Source organism: Ostrinia nubilalis, chromosome 18 (genome assembly GCF_963855985.1).
Source record: "Ostrinia nubilalis chromosome 18, ilOstNubi1.1, whole genome shotgun sequence".
Lineage (NCBI taxonomy): Eukaryota > Metazoa > Arthropoda > Insecta > Lepidoptera > Crambidae > Ostrinia > Ostrinia nubilalis.
This window is the reverse complement of record NC_087105.1, coordinates 9972966-9988505: the sequence shown is the minus strand read 5'-3', so window position 1 is coordinate 9988505 and position 15540 is coordinate 9972966. Positions and strand designations below refer to the sequence as shown.

General features: G+C 40.0%; 2 protein-coding genes across 2 annotated transcripts in view; both read right to left on the bottom strand.

The window, feature by feature from the left end:
- Window positions 1–14: 14 nt before the first annotated feature.
- Window positions 15–3349, bottom strand: LOC135080894 (putative epidermal cell surface receptor). Its single transcript, XM_063975623.1, has 6 exons — window positions 3337–3349; window positions 2995–3145; window positions 2073–2176; window positions 1701–1874; window positions 1293–1376; window positions 15–762 (listed from the first exon to the last, which is right to left on the bottom strand). Exons 1-6 carry the CDS (start codon window positions 3347–3349, stop codon window positions 755–757), a joined length of 534 nt encoding a protein of 177 aa, XP_063831693.1. The 3' UTR covers window positions 15–754.
- Window positions 3350–3356: 7 nt separating this feature from the next.
- Window positions 3357–15540, bottom strand: part of LOC135080893 (putative epidermal cell surface receptor) — a 56032-nt gene continuing 43848 nt past the window's right edge. The window contains exons 3-15 of the mRNA XM_063975622.1: window positions 11415–11899; window positions 11044–11230; window positions 10670–10799; window positions 8948–9092; window positions 7974–8364; window positions 7533–7749; window positions 7177–7385; window positions 5827–6942; window positions 5207–5531; window positions 4919–5117; window positions 4402–4538; window positions 3872–4062; window positions 3357–3586 (exon numbers count right to left, since the gene is read on the bottom strand). Coding sequence (XP_063831692.1) covers window positions 3357–3586; window positions 3872–4062; window positions 4402–4538; window positions 4919–5117; window positions 5207–5531; window positions 5827–6942; window positions 7177–7385; window positions 7533–7749; window positions 7974–8364; window positions 8948–9092; window positions 10670–10799; window positions 11044–11230; window positions 11415–11899 — 3962 coding nt within the window. The remainder of the gene's footprint in view (window positions 3587–3871; window positions 4063–4401; window positions 4539–4918; window positions 5118–5206; window positions 5532–5826; window positions 6943–7176; window positions 7386–7532; window positions 7750–7973; window positions 8365–8947; window positions 9093–10669; window positions 10800–11043; window positions 11231–11414; window positions 11900–15540) is intronic.

Sequence of the window (15540 nt, the reverse complement as noted above, 5' to 3'; positions counted from 1 at the left end):
TAATAAAATACAAAAAGATTTAAAAAAATGTATTGTATATTACAAAAGATTAATTTGCGGCAGTTCAGTGTCAGTAAAAAACATTATTTTACAAATTATTTGTATCCACCATTTTAAACAAATAATTAACTACCTATATTAACACTATTTACAAAAGAACAAGGTAGGTAAATATTATTTATTTTAATTATTATACATTAATTAAGGCACTCATTTCTTGTTTTTCATAGTTCACTGATTTGTATTAATTACAGGAACTATTAAATAATTATTTTTATTTTGCTTCAATTTTAAATAATATCAAATCGAGAAGTTAAAAATTCGTAGTTTCGAGTATTTGTGATACAACTAACGTAAAAAATAAGAAATGAGACTAAAAATAGAAGAGTCACATAAATAAGATTTCGCATTTTCCCTACAAAGAGATCTGAAAGGTTTTCAAGTTAAGAAAAGGCCACATCACAAGTGTAGAAAATACTAAAGTTAATCTAGAAACGCCTAACAAAATATCGACATAGCACTGTTCTGAGTTCTAGCGTACACTCACTGGCACCGTTCTGTCACATGTTTTCGGGAATTTTCCCACCTGTCGTTCCCACTGCTACTCCTGTATAGCCAGGGTCTACAGCTCTGTCACATGTGTACAAGCAGTGGCTTATACGCCCATCTCGTTGTATGTTCGTCCGTTCGGGACGTCAACACCGCGCTCTGATATCCCGTTGAGGCCGTTGGTGTGCCCACGGGAGCTTAACTGTCAGAGATCTGGAAATAAATGATAGAGAACGTTGTTAATTAGGTCCATAACCCTTGAGCTAGTATGAGAACAAGTGTAAGTAGATTTTGAACCTTAATTCAACTGATAGTCTTTTTTTTATAGCCTCTGACAGATGAATATGTTACGTTTCTGATATTTTAAAGTACTATCCCTTCTGCTGCAACTTCTGCGTAGGCAGAATTTACAGTTTTACCAGAGGCAGTGGTTAGACAGAAGGTCGCTGAATGGTCTGAGTTCGATTACTAAGCAAAAACCTATTTTGGTGTGCGGTTTTAGTTTGGGTAGATTAGTATTTAATGTGTTCTAAGCTTAGGTAAAATAACATAAAATGTGGCTATGCAGCAAATCAATCTTTAGCAGCGCATCAAACGCTTGTCGAAGGTGGCTGAAAAAAGCTTTGTGTGCCCTATAAAGGCGTCTCAATGAATGACTATCGGACTGATGGTCATTGATGATAATGTTAACGACATAGTCATACACGTTTGGTTAATGAATATGAAAGAAAAATCAGCCTTACCCATAGTTTCCTGTTGTAACTCTAGTTTGTACGCAGGATTGTCGTATGGCGGCAGCGAGGACTCGCGAGGAGCGGATGGCACAGCTGCAAAATTAAAACAAAATTAAGTAGACAGTATAGATAATTTTGCATCCTGTAGTACCCAGTGATAAAATTAAAAAGCAGACTTATCAACGCGGAAAGGAATTAATAACACCGTATAGCCTTTCGCGCGCTGTCAAACGCGAGGTGAGGCGTTTACGTTACGGTGCGGATAAGTGTGCGTTGCTGTATGGAGTTTCATACAAAGAATATTGACCGCCTCGAGTTGATACGGATGATCCCTTTCGGGATTGTTAAATGTGCGACGACTTTTGCTTTATGGTTAAGTTATGGTTACAAAATTGAGGTGACATTGCATTAACTTACGTGTAATAGGCACGGAGCGAGGTCGATGCCTCCTCACGACTACTAGTAGCAGCAGCAGTGACGTCAGCGCTCCTAGGGCTGCCACCACCCCTACTACCACTAGGGCTCCGTAATAGTCCCCGCGAGGACTGCCGCGGCTGTTGGCGATTGATGATGATGCTGCTTCTATCTCATCTGAAGAAGACAAAAACCATTTAGTTCACGTCATCAATTACATCCTAAATCGAAAAGTATGCCGTCTCGAACGTACAGAGTTGAATAGAGCTCTGTGATTGGTTCGAGTGTCACCCTGTGCGTCCATGCGCACTGTGAGACCTCATAGTAATGTTTGTGAATACGGGCGTAAGAATAGTAGATGTAGAGCACACTTACTGTCAATAGGCTCTGGTGAGTCCAGAGATTTTGTTGTGATTTCCAACACGTTACTTGTCTTCACTTTTCCGTTAGTCAGGAACAATTCTAGCCAGACACGACATCTGTAAAGAAAAATAAGATACATTTCAGTAAAAAATAACGTTAACTTGGCTAGTTCTCCCTCAGCTGGCGTTTATCAGTTTAGAAGAATTGACTCATTTAACTTGTTATCTCCGACATACTTATGTAGAGCACCTAGTGTAATACCACAGAATAATAATAAGTACTACGTACAGAAGTTTTACTTCGCGAAGGTATTTAAAAAAATGTATGCTCAATGTCATTAACAATATGGTGTAATTTAGCCTGTCTCAAGAGTCAAGCACCATTTTGTTGACAAACGTCAGTGATCGGCACTGCGCCGAAGTAGCTATAGGGCTGACTTCGGTAAAATGATGTGACGTGAGGTGCCAAACTGCGGAAAATGGCGGAGGAAATACATGATTTAGCATGAATTATTATGAATAATATTAACTACTTATTTACCTCTCAGTATCTTGAGGCAACTTAAAAAAGTACATTCTGTGTTTTTATTATTATTATTTAGGCAGTTAAATACTGCACAGTATTTAGTACACCATTTTCTTTATTTTCTTCCGTCATACACAAGATACGCGTGCGTGAGTCAATGTTCGCTCGTATGTGAGGCCTTGTCGAATAGTGTCCTGTAAGTGGGCCATCGTGCGTGTTTTGTTTTCGATGTAAACTCGCGGAGATGAACAGGCCTGGTAATACTTCTTATTTAGTGTCATGTTCTAACTAACCCAATGAAGGGTACCTAACATCTGGAGGCAGTTCCCTGGCGGCCAGTTAGAAGGCGTAATGCTCCCCGCGCTCGATGGAAGACGGCACTCCTCGCCACGTCAATTCTGCTTCTTACCTAGTGTCAGGCTCCAGTCCAGTAAGCGTCACAGCTGGAGGCAAGTCCCTGGCGGCCAGTCGGAAGGCGTCATGCTCTCTACGAGTGGCGGGCTGGCCGCACGCGTGGGCCGCGCGGTACACCCGCACCCAGCGCTCGGCGGGAGACGGCACTCCTCACCACGACACTTTATCTGCTTCTTACCTAGTATCAGGCTCCAGTCCCGTGAGGGTCACAGCTGGAGGCAAGTCCCTGGCGGCCAGTCGGAAGGCGTCATGCTCTCTACGAGTGGCGGGCTGGCCGCACGCGTGGGCCGCGCGGTACACCCGCACCCAGCGCTCGGCGGGAGACGGCACTCCTCACCACGGCACTTCATCTGCTTCTTACCTAGTATCAGGCTCCAGTCCCGTGAGGGTCACAGCTGGAGGCAAGTCCCTGGCGGCCAGTCGGAAGGCGTCATGCTCTCTACGAGTGGCGGGCTGGCCGCACGCGTGGGCCGCGCGGTACACCCGCACCCACCGCTCGGCGGGAGACGGCACTCCTCGCCACGTCAGCTCGGCTGCTTCTGAACCCACTGCGCGCGCTTCTATGGTCACTGTCCAGTTGTAAGGATCTGGAAGAAGATAATATTTTTATTATAAGAATTTGTCTTAGCTTAAAATGCCTAAACTTAACCTAAATAAATCCTTAGTAGCTGGCAAGTTTCAGGGTCTATGCCAAAGATAAATATGTTAAGCATCTCATGTACTATCGGCAATGCCGGTCATGTCGTCTCGTTCTATCGTAAAGAATCACCATTTGATGAGAGCGAGAGCAAAAATGGAAATGGATAGTTAACACTGTAGCTGATAGTACATGGATTTTCTGCTTTTGCAACTCAAAGTGACTGAGTACTTACCAACATAAGGCGATGTCGTGAACTCAACAACTCCAGGGTCATGAAGCTCTGTAGTGGCCCTCGGAGGAGGGATGAGTACCAAAGAGGCTTCGTATCGACTTCCAGGGCGCAGATCGTGCAGTTCCGCAGCTGATCGACTGTGGTGGAGCAGTTCTGTCATGCTGTAGATGGGCGTTCCTACCGGTCGGTATCTGAAAATGTGATACGCAGGCTTACATAAAATTTTGCAAAGACAGAAGTTTTCGAAAATAATACTATGAGGGTATTTGCGCTTAATTACTATGTACCTAGTTGACGCCATTGACGAGTGAGTGAGTAGTGACAGAACTTTTAAACTTTAAATAGTAGCGCTATCCTGGTAAGTGCAAATGCGTTATTCCTCTTACCATTTCAGTGCTTACTAGATGCGCCATTAGGCTTAAGCCACTAGTGAGTGGCAGGATCTTACTATCGGTACAGTGGCATAAACTGATTCGCGCAATAATGCACACACGCCATACATGTCACCAAATACCCTAAAGGTTACACACCTGACTTGTATGCCGTCGATGAACTGCAGTTCTTCTTCAGCGAAGTGCCTCCAACTGACGTGTGCCACTGTATCGTTCACGTCCACTACAGTTAGTCGACTGTCGATCTCTCTGCGCTTCTCTTCGGCTGGAGCCACCTGTGATTAAGAGAGGATAAGTAAGATTATAAATACGAAAGTACTTATCTGTTGCCAAAAAAATAACCAATTTTGATGAGTTAATATTGCAGAAGGTCTCTACATAATATATCTTACGAAAATACTAGTTAAAGTTTTTTCGTAAGAGATATGTAGAGACTTCAAGTTATTGAAGATACAAAAATGACGGATGTAAGTTTGTTGGCGATATGAAGAAAACTTATGACTATTTTTAGGTGAGAACATGCCGAGAACAATAAGCTATAACATGGTGAGTTCGCGAGATTCAAATTATGTGTGGAAGGCCGAAATACGTGAGCAAAGTCGCGGACTACTACAGCTACATAGTTATGTACTTCTGAAAGTTGTTCAGCACTTACCGTGGGCAAGTCCAAGGTCCTCACAGTATAGATCTCGCTCTCAGGTTCCACAGGAAGGTTGTGCAAGTACAGCTTGCCTCGTACTTTGTACGTAGTGGATGGCTTCAGCCCTGTGAGCCTGAACTCCAGTCGAGGAGTCGTGAGCACCTCATCAGCAGGAGCGAACACTTGTGAATACCAGTTCGTTATATCTTCATCCCTGAAAATGTTAAGAAATGACGTAAGTCTCAATAAATAGCCAAAGTAGTTAGTGACTTATGTGACATTAAAAGTAATCTGTTTACTTACGCTTTATCAGTGTATCGCAAGTCCACACTTCCTCGCAAGCCCACCAGTACTGGAGGAAGTCCAAACAGCATCATCACACTGGTTGGTGAGTCACCTTGCAGCGAAATGACTGACAGCTTCTTATTATCATCTATGTGGTTCGTTGGCAAGTGCAAGCCTGGCGGCAGACCAGGCAAAGAGTTCACCGGTCGATGGATATTGTTCTGGTCGTAGTCTGGAATGTCCTCTTGAGGGAAATGCAGGTCAGGAGGAATGGTAGGCAAGAAAGAGGGTTGTTGAGGATGAGTTGAATGTGTTGGCGTATCTGTAGCTGGAGTTTGATGACCTATAGAAACATAAATCAGTTACAGTAGTTGTATAACTACACTTTATTAAGCACACGATAGGTACAATAAATACAACGTAGGTACTATTACTACTTGGTTAGTTGTGATTTGTGAGTGAAAATAGGGTATGGTTAATGGTACATGAACACGGACAGTTAGACACAGATCCCACTAAACATGAAGTGAAACTATTAATGTTACAAGGCACAGTCTCAGTCAGTCGAGTTTTGGAAGTCAAGTCTTCATCATAAGGTGTACTACATAGATCAAACAGCTAACACAGTCGGAGCTGACCTGCCGCTGTTCCGTCGCGATTTCTGTCCGCCGACCGTCCAAGATTCCTATTCACCTCGGATTCCACTTCCATCTGACTCAGGAGATGTTCTAAGTCTAATGCCGAGTATGTTTTCTCAGCGATCCGAGGAATCTTCGCATTGTGATTGTAATTCGACGTTACTTCAGTTCTAACGTTAGGCACCGGTCGCAACAGAACAGTCTCGTAAGGATTTGGAGCTTTTGTCAAAACGTGCGTCTTTGTGTCTTGACTCCACAAATTATTTTCACTAGGTCTTGTCTTCAAGTCTTTAGTCCTAAGTATCGTCACATGCTTACCACGGGAACTATGATAAGGGTGGTCTCGTGCATTACTTGAATGGGAACTCAAATTGGGAAATTCTTTTGAAGGCTCGCCATCAGTGGTTTGATTTTGAATTGGTTCAAAAAAGGTTTTCGTTGGATAAAATGGAGCAGTGGTAGTTTTAGGCTCAACTGTTTTATATGGAGCCATTGAAGGTTTCTTATCATAACTCGGTAAAAAATAATTAAAACGATCAACTTTAGAAATAGGCACTTTTCTAAAGGGCTCGTATTTAGTTTCATCTACTGGGTGAATTTTAGAATTTTGGATATGATCATGCATTTTATGATCTGATAAAACGAAGTTATTGTAATTCTGTTTTGAAGGCTGTATCGTTTGTGCAAGATTCAAAGGTACTTTAATAGGTTCCAGCAACATTTGGTTAGGCGTTAAGGCCTGATCATTGGGAATCCAGTGATTGTTGTTGCTAGTTAGCGATGGATCTGGATGAATAATTTTGAAAGGTGATTCAACGTCTTCTAAAGTGAACACAGTAATATTATCACCATGCGATGATTTTCGTGGTGCTTCTATAGAGTACTTGGAAATGTCGTTAAACATAGGTGCAGGTGGTTTTAAAAATTTTGGGAATGTTTTGATTGGGCTAAGATGGCGATAGAATTCTGTGGGGTCAGTCGTGATTGGTGGAGTGGGCAGAACAGATGTAGATACTGTCGGTAATAGTGGTGCGATTGGTGTCACGTATTTAAAGGGCATGTCATCTATAGTCTGCATTCTGTATTTAGGAAAATTTGTCGCATTCGAACTGGCAGCTGTAAGGAATAATGAGTGATAAATGAAACATGCTTTGATAATGATAAATGAATGATAAAATATCTCGTTAGATGATGTGATAGTATTTTTGAACTGATTAATATCATAGTTTATTTTCATGAATGTTTTTTTTTCAAGCTAGTGCAGTGAATCACTATTGATTATACCATCACCTGAACCTTATCCAAAAAAATATGATTTAATTTTACAATTTTTTCCTTGCTTACCAATACCATTCGGCAGACATCCCCACTGCTTACAACAGTCATCGTCGGATATATTGACAGGGGCTGGTCTATGTAGGGGAGGGCATCTAAGGGACTGAGGAGGGACAGGGGGCAAAGGTGAGCAAGTCTCCTGGCACTCTAAGTCGCCATTCTCGCAGAAACATCGTTGTTCACAGCCAGTCAGAGAGATTGGCACTTCACTCCAGTTTGGTATCCTGAAATTACAAAGCAAAATTTTAATAACAATGTTTACATGCTATATCAAACAATAACAGTAGCTTTGAAGGCTTGGAATTTTGAAAGAAAGAACAAGTCGTTTATTTATTTAGAGGTAGGATAAAGAAGAAAACAATAACACTTACGGTACTCCATTATAATGGCAAGTGCCATCGCTAAGACACCTGGCAGACCGCGGGCAGCAGTTGGGCGGCTGAGCTGGAGGGCTGGGCGCCCATCTCACACAGCCCTTAGACACCAGCTCCAAACCCACATGTGAAGGGCACACCAGGGCGACACACTCGTGAGTGTCAGGACCAGTGCATTCACAGAGCTCTGTGCAGCCGATATGGAACTCCTCACCTGAAAAATATAGCAATTTTCAAATCAAATTAGGCTATTGGGAAACGGTTTCTGAGGAGCTCTGCAGTGTGATAGAGCGAAGCGCTGTAAGTACGCTTAATTACTTGCGCAACTTGAGTGCCAATTGGGGCAGGCATTTAGTCAAGCATTTTTTCCACTTTATGTGGAATATAACTAACTAAAAAATCTGATTGTAAGGCAGTTGTAAGAAAATGATGACTTACCAACAGCGTAAAAGACTCCATCTTGATAGCACCCAACTTTGGTTGAATTGGCTATATCCTCGTCTGGAACTTCATTAGCTCCGGTATCAGATGCTGTTATCGTAAAATTGAACTTCGTTCCTGTTTCTTTGGTCTTCAGAATATAATCCTTCCCACCTTCCAAGTTCAGTATTAAGTTAGAGTAGGTCAGTTCTACATCTTTAAAAGATTTCCCATTATCGTTGCTTAGTAGTAAGTGTATAGGATCTTCGGTGTTGTTCATGTGTATCAGATTCACTTGCACTGTGTTGTTTTGTAGCACCTTCACTGACCCGATTGGTTCAGGTAACACGAGCGGCCTCATTGTGGTTTTGAACTGCTCCTCTTGATAATCTTCGAACGATCTCGTGGTCTGTAAATTACGGTACAAAACGTCATTAATTAGACTGACCTCTTAATCTACATGGCTAGCTGTGATTTTGGTTTCGTTTCAGCCAAATGACGTCCACTGCTGGACAAAGGCCTCCTCCAAGGTTTTCCACAATGCACGGTCCTGCGCTGCCCACATCCAGGCTCTTCCCGCGACCTTTACGAGATCGTCGGTCCACCTAGTAGGAGGCCTGCCCACGCTACGTCTTCCAGCCCGCGGTCGCCACTCGAGAACTTTTCTGCCCCAACGGCCATCGTCTCTACGAGCTATGTGCCCCGCCCACTGCCACTTGGTTTTAGCAATTCCGCGAGCTATGTCGGTCACTTTGGTTCTCCTGCGGATCTCCTCATTTCTGATTCGATCACGCAGGGAAACTCCAAGCATGGCCCGCTCCATCGCCCTTTGGGTGACCTTGAGCCTTCTTATGAGGCCCATAGTAAGCGACCACGTTTCGGATCCATAAATCAACACTGGCAACACTGGTTTTGGTTTATACGCATTAAAAACTATTTCATTCATTGACACAGTAAAGCCATGAAGATGTTCAAGTTCATATTATATTTACCTCAGTAGTAGATGTGCTAGAACTGGTGACGTTTTCTGGCTCCTCGTGCACGTCCTGTGAGACATCGCAGACTTGAACCTCGCAGCACGCGTCATTTGGATCCTGCACGTTGATACATTTATCCGACGGTGGATGACGCTCACATCTGTAAAATAATTTGATATCTTTAGTAAAAAGAGTCTGTGCTTGCTTAGGCTAATCCCAGAAGACTGATGTATTTGGTATAGTCAACCGATTGAGTCCCAGACGGCATTAATTAATGTCATAACAATTGATTATACTGGTCAACACATGTTTTTTTTCCTTCAATTTTTTTTCTGTTATTGGGTATTTCTATGGCCCTGATTATGAAAAAAATACTGGGAGATCGTCAACAGCTTTACTTTTTAAAATATAGAGTTTTATTATTTTGACAAAAAAATAAGAAAAATTATACATTGTGCTAATAAAATTACTATTGAACACTAGCAAATGATCTTTTATATGATTTCCTTGAATAGGCAAGTTTGAGTAGATCTCGTTGCAAACTCCAGCAATGGTCTGCCATTCATATATGAGAACCACGCCCCTGATAACCTTCTTCCATTGTCAGAAAATTCCAATGAAAACTTTTATCCTGCTCCTCACTAAAATCACCCCCATTTTGTGGAAATCGATGTTAATGCGAGTATATGAAGTGTACTTTTATGCCCATGTTGCACCCTAGCTCTTGCAAGTTGGATAGCATGCTCTCAACAATCTCTTTTTGCTTAGGAAATTACTTATAATAAAAAAAAAAACATTTTAAGCTTAGGACTGGACTTCACTCATTGATTTCTTAAAATTACGATCATTCACCAGTTGCCTAATGCGAGTCCCATCAAAAATTACCAGCTTTTAAGTTTTCTGTGCTTAATCCTGAAAAATTGCGTGAAAGAAAATTAAAACATTCGTCACTTTTGTCAGGCGCCTTCACAAACTGTTTCAAGATGCCGAGCTTAATATAAAGTGGTGGAAGTACGGTGATACGGTCTTGGCTAACTAAAGGCACGTTTATAAAATTGTTTGTATCAACTTTAGCTGAAGAGCTAAAAGTTGTGTGTGCTGGAAGCCGCACTGGTCAAATTTTTTGTAACCAATGCTATTGTTTGTTACGACTATTCCAGATACACATGGAACGGGAATTTTGTGTAGCCCCCTTGTTGGCCTAAAAGATGTTACCTATTCTCAGAACACAAATGACCCATTTGTAATCTTGATTACTTTATTTCAAATATTTATATTAAAGTGTCGATGTTATGCAGTTTTCATCAAGTCCGATAGAGGTTTTCGATGTTTTTCAAATATTATATTTACCACAAACATAGCAGAAGCCATCTGGATTAAGCACACAACATCTTCATAACGAAGCAATATCGAAAACACCAACAAAATATATTTTTTTGTCCAATTAAATCAAAAATCTAAGTAAAAATATTAAATGAGAGTAGATAGCTATAACTTAAAAACAAAAGCTGTTAGAGAAAAACTGTTGCCATATTTAAAAAATATGCGTCAATTTAAGATAGAAACAGAAAAAAAATCACAGGAAACAAACAATTTTATTTTTTTTGTTGACCAGTGATCTATTGTGTCTAGATTCGTGGAGCTTGAAGGATTAAGCTTAACTACCTGGGCGCTAGTAACCTGTAAATTACGGCACCAACTGCCTTTTATGTTGTGAGTAGAATTTTTGTTTCTTACCGAGGCTTACAAGTCACAATAGAGTTCTTCTCACAAGTACAAGTCTGTTCGCAGCCAATGTGCCACTGTGCGCCCACTGGGTATGTGTCGTTCCCGTATCGACACACTTCCAGCTTCGTAGGTTTCATGTCTGAAAAAATACAATTTTAAATTTACAAAATGTACAGACGACTCTATGTGGTTGTGGTATGAGCTATTTTGCTACAAAAATAAGTCAATAAAATATCTATTGTTTGGTTATTTGGTTCAGCATTTTGTTATTGATGTATCACAAAAGCAGTCACAATATAATAGCCAAAAAAGATGGTCGTGGAAAAAACATCGGTCGATATGTAAAAAAAGTTGCGGTCAAATAAGAATAACGGGGCACTTACCACCGTTGCCAGTGGCGCATGCTATAATGGAACAGCACTCGTCAACTGGAGACTCGAAGCAAAGAGGGTCGTTCAGTCTTCTGCCACGTCGGATGTAGGGATGCTTGCAACGTGGCGAACATTCGAAGGTACCACCAGGCGAACATTCGCACGTCTCTTCGCAGCCTCGGTCGATTCGTTCGCCGATCTGGCAATATTTGATAAAGTGGGTGAGATAATTACTTTTACCAAGAAGTTACAAGCAAATCCTACAGTGTTATTTTCTGAATTTGAATTATCGTCTCACTACCGACAATTTAAGCGTAAGTTTTAATTTCTGAATATTCATTATTGACAGTATCTATTATTAATAATACCATGCTAATACTAACCTTGTAAGTGACTTCATTCTCTTTACACACTTCTACTTCTCCAGACGCTCTATCTACTCCTAGCAGAGGATGAAAAGGCGCTTGCAGATTTGAGTAAAACTTATCAGATATCTGTTTATGTTTTGCTTCTGTGTGCATTTTTGGTTCTTCATCTTCATCTCCATCTAATGTAACATCACTGAGGTCGGGCAGAACCTTTTTAGGGTCATTCTGGTTGCTCTGATTATGTAAAGCATTCGCAAATGTTTGCAACTCGTCTACATTTAAATTTAATAATCTAGGCTTAGGTTTAACTGATGTTTCTTCTGCAACTTCTGTGGTGGTTATTTCTTCTGTTTTGTTTTCTGTTGTTTCTTCTATCTTTGGGGTAGATCGAGTTGGTAAACTTGTAGTGCTGGTAGTGGTAGTTGAAGTAGTACCATCTGTTGATTGTGTTGCTGATGCTTTTGACGAAAATAAATCCTCTTCTTCGCCTGTCAGTTTACCTGTAAAGAAAAAAATTACAAGTTTGTAATATAATAGGTATTTTTTTCATAAGTCATTTCACAATAAAGCATAATATCACCATTTCGATGTTGTTATGTTCGATGCTACCTAGTTTGTTAATTTTGTTGTTCATGACTATTATCGTAATTTTCTTAGCTTATGATGATATTTTGTCTTAAGATTTTTACGGAATAATCGAATTGGTGATTGATATTCGAAAAAGGCTGTCATACGAAGTTGTTTAGCACATTTAATGCCGAATACACGGCGCCGTGGAGCGGTAGGAGGCCACTTCCACGGCACCGTGGAGGGGCGGGGGGCCGAGCACACGGCGCCGTGGATCGCGACCGTATCGTTTCTATGAGGCTGTATGCCGCCGGCTTTCACGGCAGGGTCACGTAGCTCGTGCAGCCACACGCACGATTTGTCGATCTCACAAATACTTTTTTCGGATTTTGACTAGCGTGATATTTGTATTTTATAGACGGCTGTCAATCACGCGTAATTTTCGCGCCAAAATGAGTGAAGTGCCGGGTCCGTCGAAGCGCTTTTCTACTGATAATTCTTCGATTTCTGGTGCTAAAATATGAATTTGTGACAAAATAATATAATCAAAAATATATATACACATATATATATTTATATGAATGTAAAGGATGCGACAGATCGCCAGGTTTCTGTACCCAATGGTTTTGTAATTTTCATTCATAGTTTTCAGACTTTTAAGCATTTTATTTTTTAGAAACAAAACTATTTCCTGTTTTTCATATAAATTTACGATTTGTGTATGTTTTTCTTTTGAATTTTATCTTTTTTAATAATAAACACTAAACTTTTAAGTTCCACAAATGATTAATTGTTTATTTTCATCCATTAACCTAATAATAAAATATAAATAAACCATAAAATAGATTAAAACAAGATAATCTCTCCTCCCCACGGCGCCGTGTTGTCGGCCACACACATGCTGCCAGGCCGACTACACGGCACCGTGGATTATCCTTTTTTTTTACTTAAATTCATTCCAAATGACTTTTTTTTTGATAAATCGTCCTAGGGTGCCTTCTATTAACTATAGAAACATTAAAATAACTTGGTCCTACGCGAACATCTTTGATGATAAGGTGGGAATTGCACATACATCTCAGTATTAAATAGGCATTAAATGTGTTAGTGTGAATATATCGCACTAATGATAGCAATTCATTAAGAAACGATGGAAAATAAGCCGAAGAAAACTGCTCTGTCAATCGAGACCGGACGTTCCATATCGCGACAAAACATACTAAGTAGAGCAAGGTCAGATAGCGAGAGCAACACGGAGATGCACCTTTAGCTATGCTATTACTACTATTCTCTCTTTCTAAAATACGAGAACTGTAATCGATTGACACGCTCCATAAACCGATCAATCCCATCCAAAATTATTACTCGAATCGGAATCAATATAACTGTTGTCTACAATGCACCGATTGAACTTTGATGAAAAATTCCACAAACCTGTTTACTGACGGTAAACTTTAAATTGAACCTTATGTTATTTACTATAAAGCTTTTCAAGAGTACTAAAATAAAGAAGCGTGGTATTTTAAAATTCGAGACGTGTCGACACGAATTGTAGACAATGCGATTGTTGAACGTGAGAAAGAATTTGTAATGATACATTTTATTGTTAGTTCAATTACAAGCGATGACCACTAGCAGCCATGGAGTTTACTAAATAGGTCATCGGACAAAATTATTAAGCAGGTACATGTTTCTTACTTTGTGACTGACACTAAAAGCTTCATGAACTCTCTTAACGGAAATCGTTTAAAAAGGGGTTCCTTAAGTGACAGGAGAATAAAATAGGTTCGAATCACCATCGGAAGAAGATAGCTAAGTTTTTTTTCCGAAATAAGTTGCACAAGGAACTGAGATCCACTATAAGACCAGCTCTAATGACTCTATAAAAGTAGGTAATAGTAGACATTACTTAGATGAATTTCAGTTCAGTCAAATTCGCACAATATTGGATATCCAATAGATTTTTGGTTAGGTTGTCAGCAAAACCATTGTTATTTAATTTATTTATCTTTAGAAACATACAGCCTTATTATGGGAACAAAATCTTGCTTTAAAACCAAAACTTTATTATGTACTCTATTTCATATGCGTGCATGTTAGAACAGCACCTGCGTTATTTGCATGCGAGTATACGAGCGCCACTCACCACGATCGGTAATTAAGCTAAATAAGTCCTTGCACACACTAGCGATTACCGGTTTTGTATGTTTAGCTTTTGATCGTAAAACCGTCACCGGTTTTATAAACAGAATTTTTAATATGCTGATAGTGTAATTAAAGATTCTGATATAAATCAGACAGCAATCAAGTATGGCGCTACATTAAATTGATTGTAATAAATAAATATCCCGTAAAGATGCTTAGGAAAAAATATTTTGGGCATATTTTATTCTGTAGTTATTTTGAGTCTTGCTGGCTTAAAATATACGAGAAAAAGTTCATGATGGAAACTTCTACCTAGTAGTTACAGGAATATTAAAATCAAACCAACCATCATCTTATTATTAGGAACATCACTCATGTTCATTTTAATCAATGGGAACAACACCTGACTTTAAAATATTCAGAAATGAAATTGGTGAACCACATCGTGTGCATTCGCCCTTACTCTGACCCCACGGGTTATGTAGGTTAAGCAAAGGACGAGGATCGAACCGGTTCTCGCGGTCGTGTGCTCGTGGCCTAATCTAATCTATTTGGAGTAATCCAAGGTATGCTGTATCACGATATCAATTGTTTTGAATTGGTTTCAATTGTTTTTCATGTCGATAGTTAGTCTAGAATGCATAAAAGAAGTTTTATTTGACGATTTTTTACAAGGAAGCTCTTAGCCTGCATGCACCTGATGGAAAAGTGATGACAGGCAGAAGGTGGAAGAGAGATTCATCCGGAATCCTCAACCACAAAGGAACTGATTAGCTTACTTTTATAGGTACTGCCGAAACACTTGACAACAATGCTCTAAGCTTGTTGTTATGGCGACAGACCTAGGCTTCGAAATAGTTCGGAGTTTTCAATGAACATCTGTTAGATGACCTGGGCAAGGATCTGCGAGCTAATCTCCTTAATTTATTTAAATTAAATGAGCTGTAAGCGCATTTAATACATTCTAAAAACTGTAAAATTGAGTTCGTTATTGCAATTAAACATATTTGTAACCTGCTCATTTTGCGTCCTAGTTAATAATTTAATTAGTTACGTATCAGTAAGTATCGTGTAACGAAACTTATTGTAAGTGTTATCAAACATTGCCCAAGATTTTCGCACGACCGGTTCCCAGCAGCGTGGAACAATACACTGACATTGGATTCTTATAAATAAATTTTATTGTATGATTCGAACGAAAATCTCACACTCTTTACATTTTATTGTTAAACTTGCCTTCATCAAGTAACTGCCACTCCAATCTCAAGATGAATGGGGCTGCAATAGCTTAACTATTTTGGCACCGGACTACCGATTCGAAGGGACGTTAGTTCGATCCCAAGGAACTTTTAAATACAATATAACTTAGCTAAAAATCTTTATGGTAGGAAAAATACACATTGATATGAAAAAAAACGTTGCTATGATC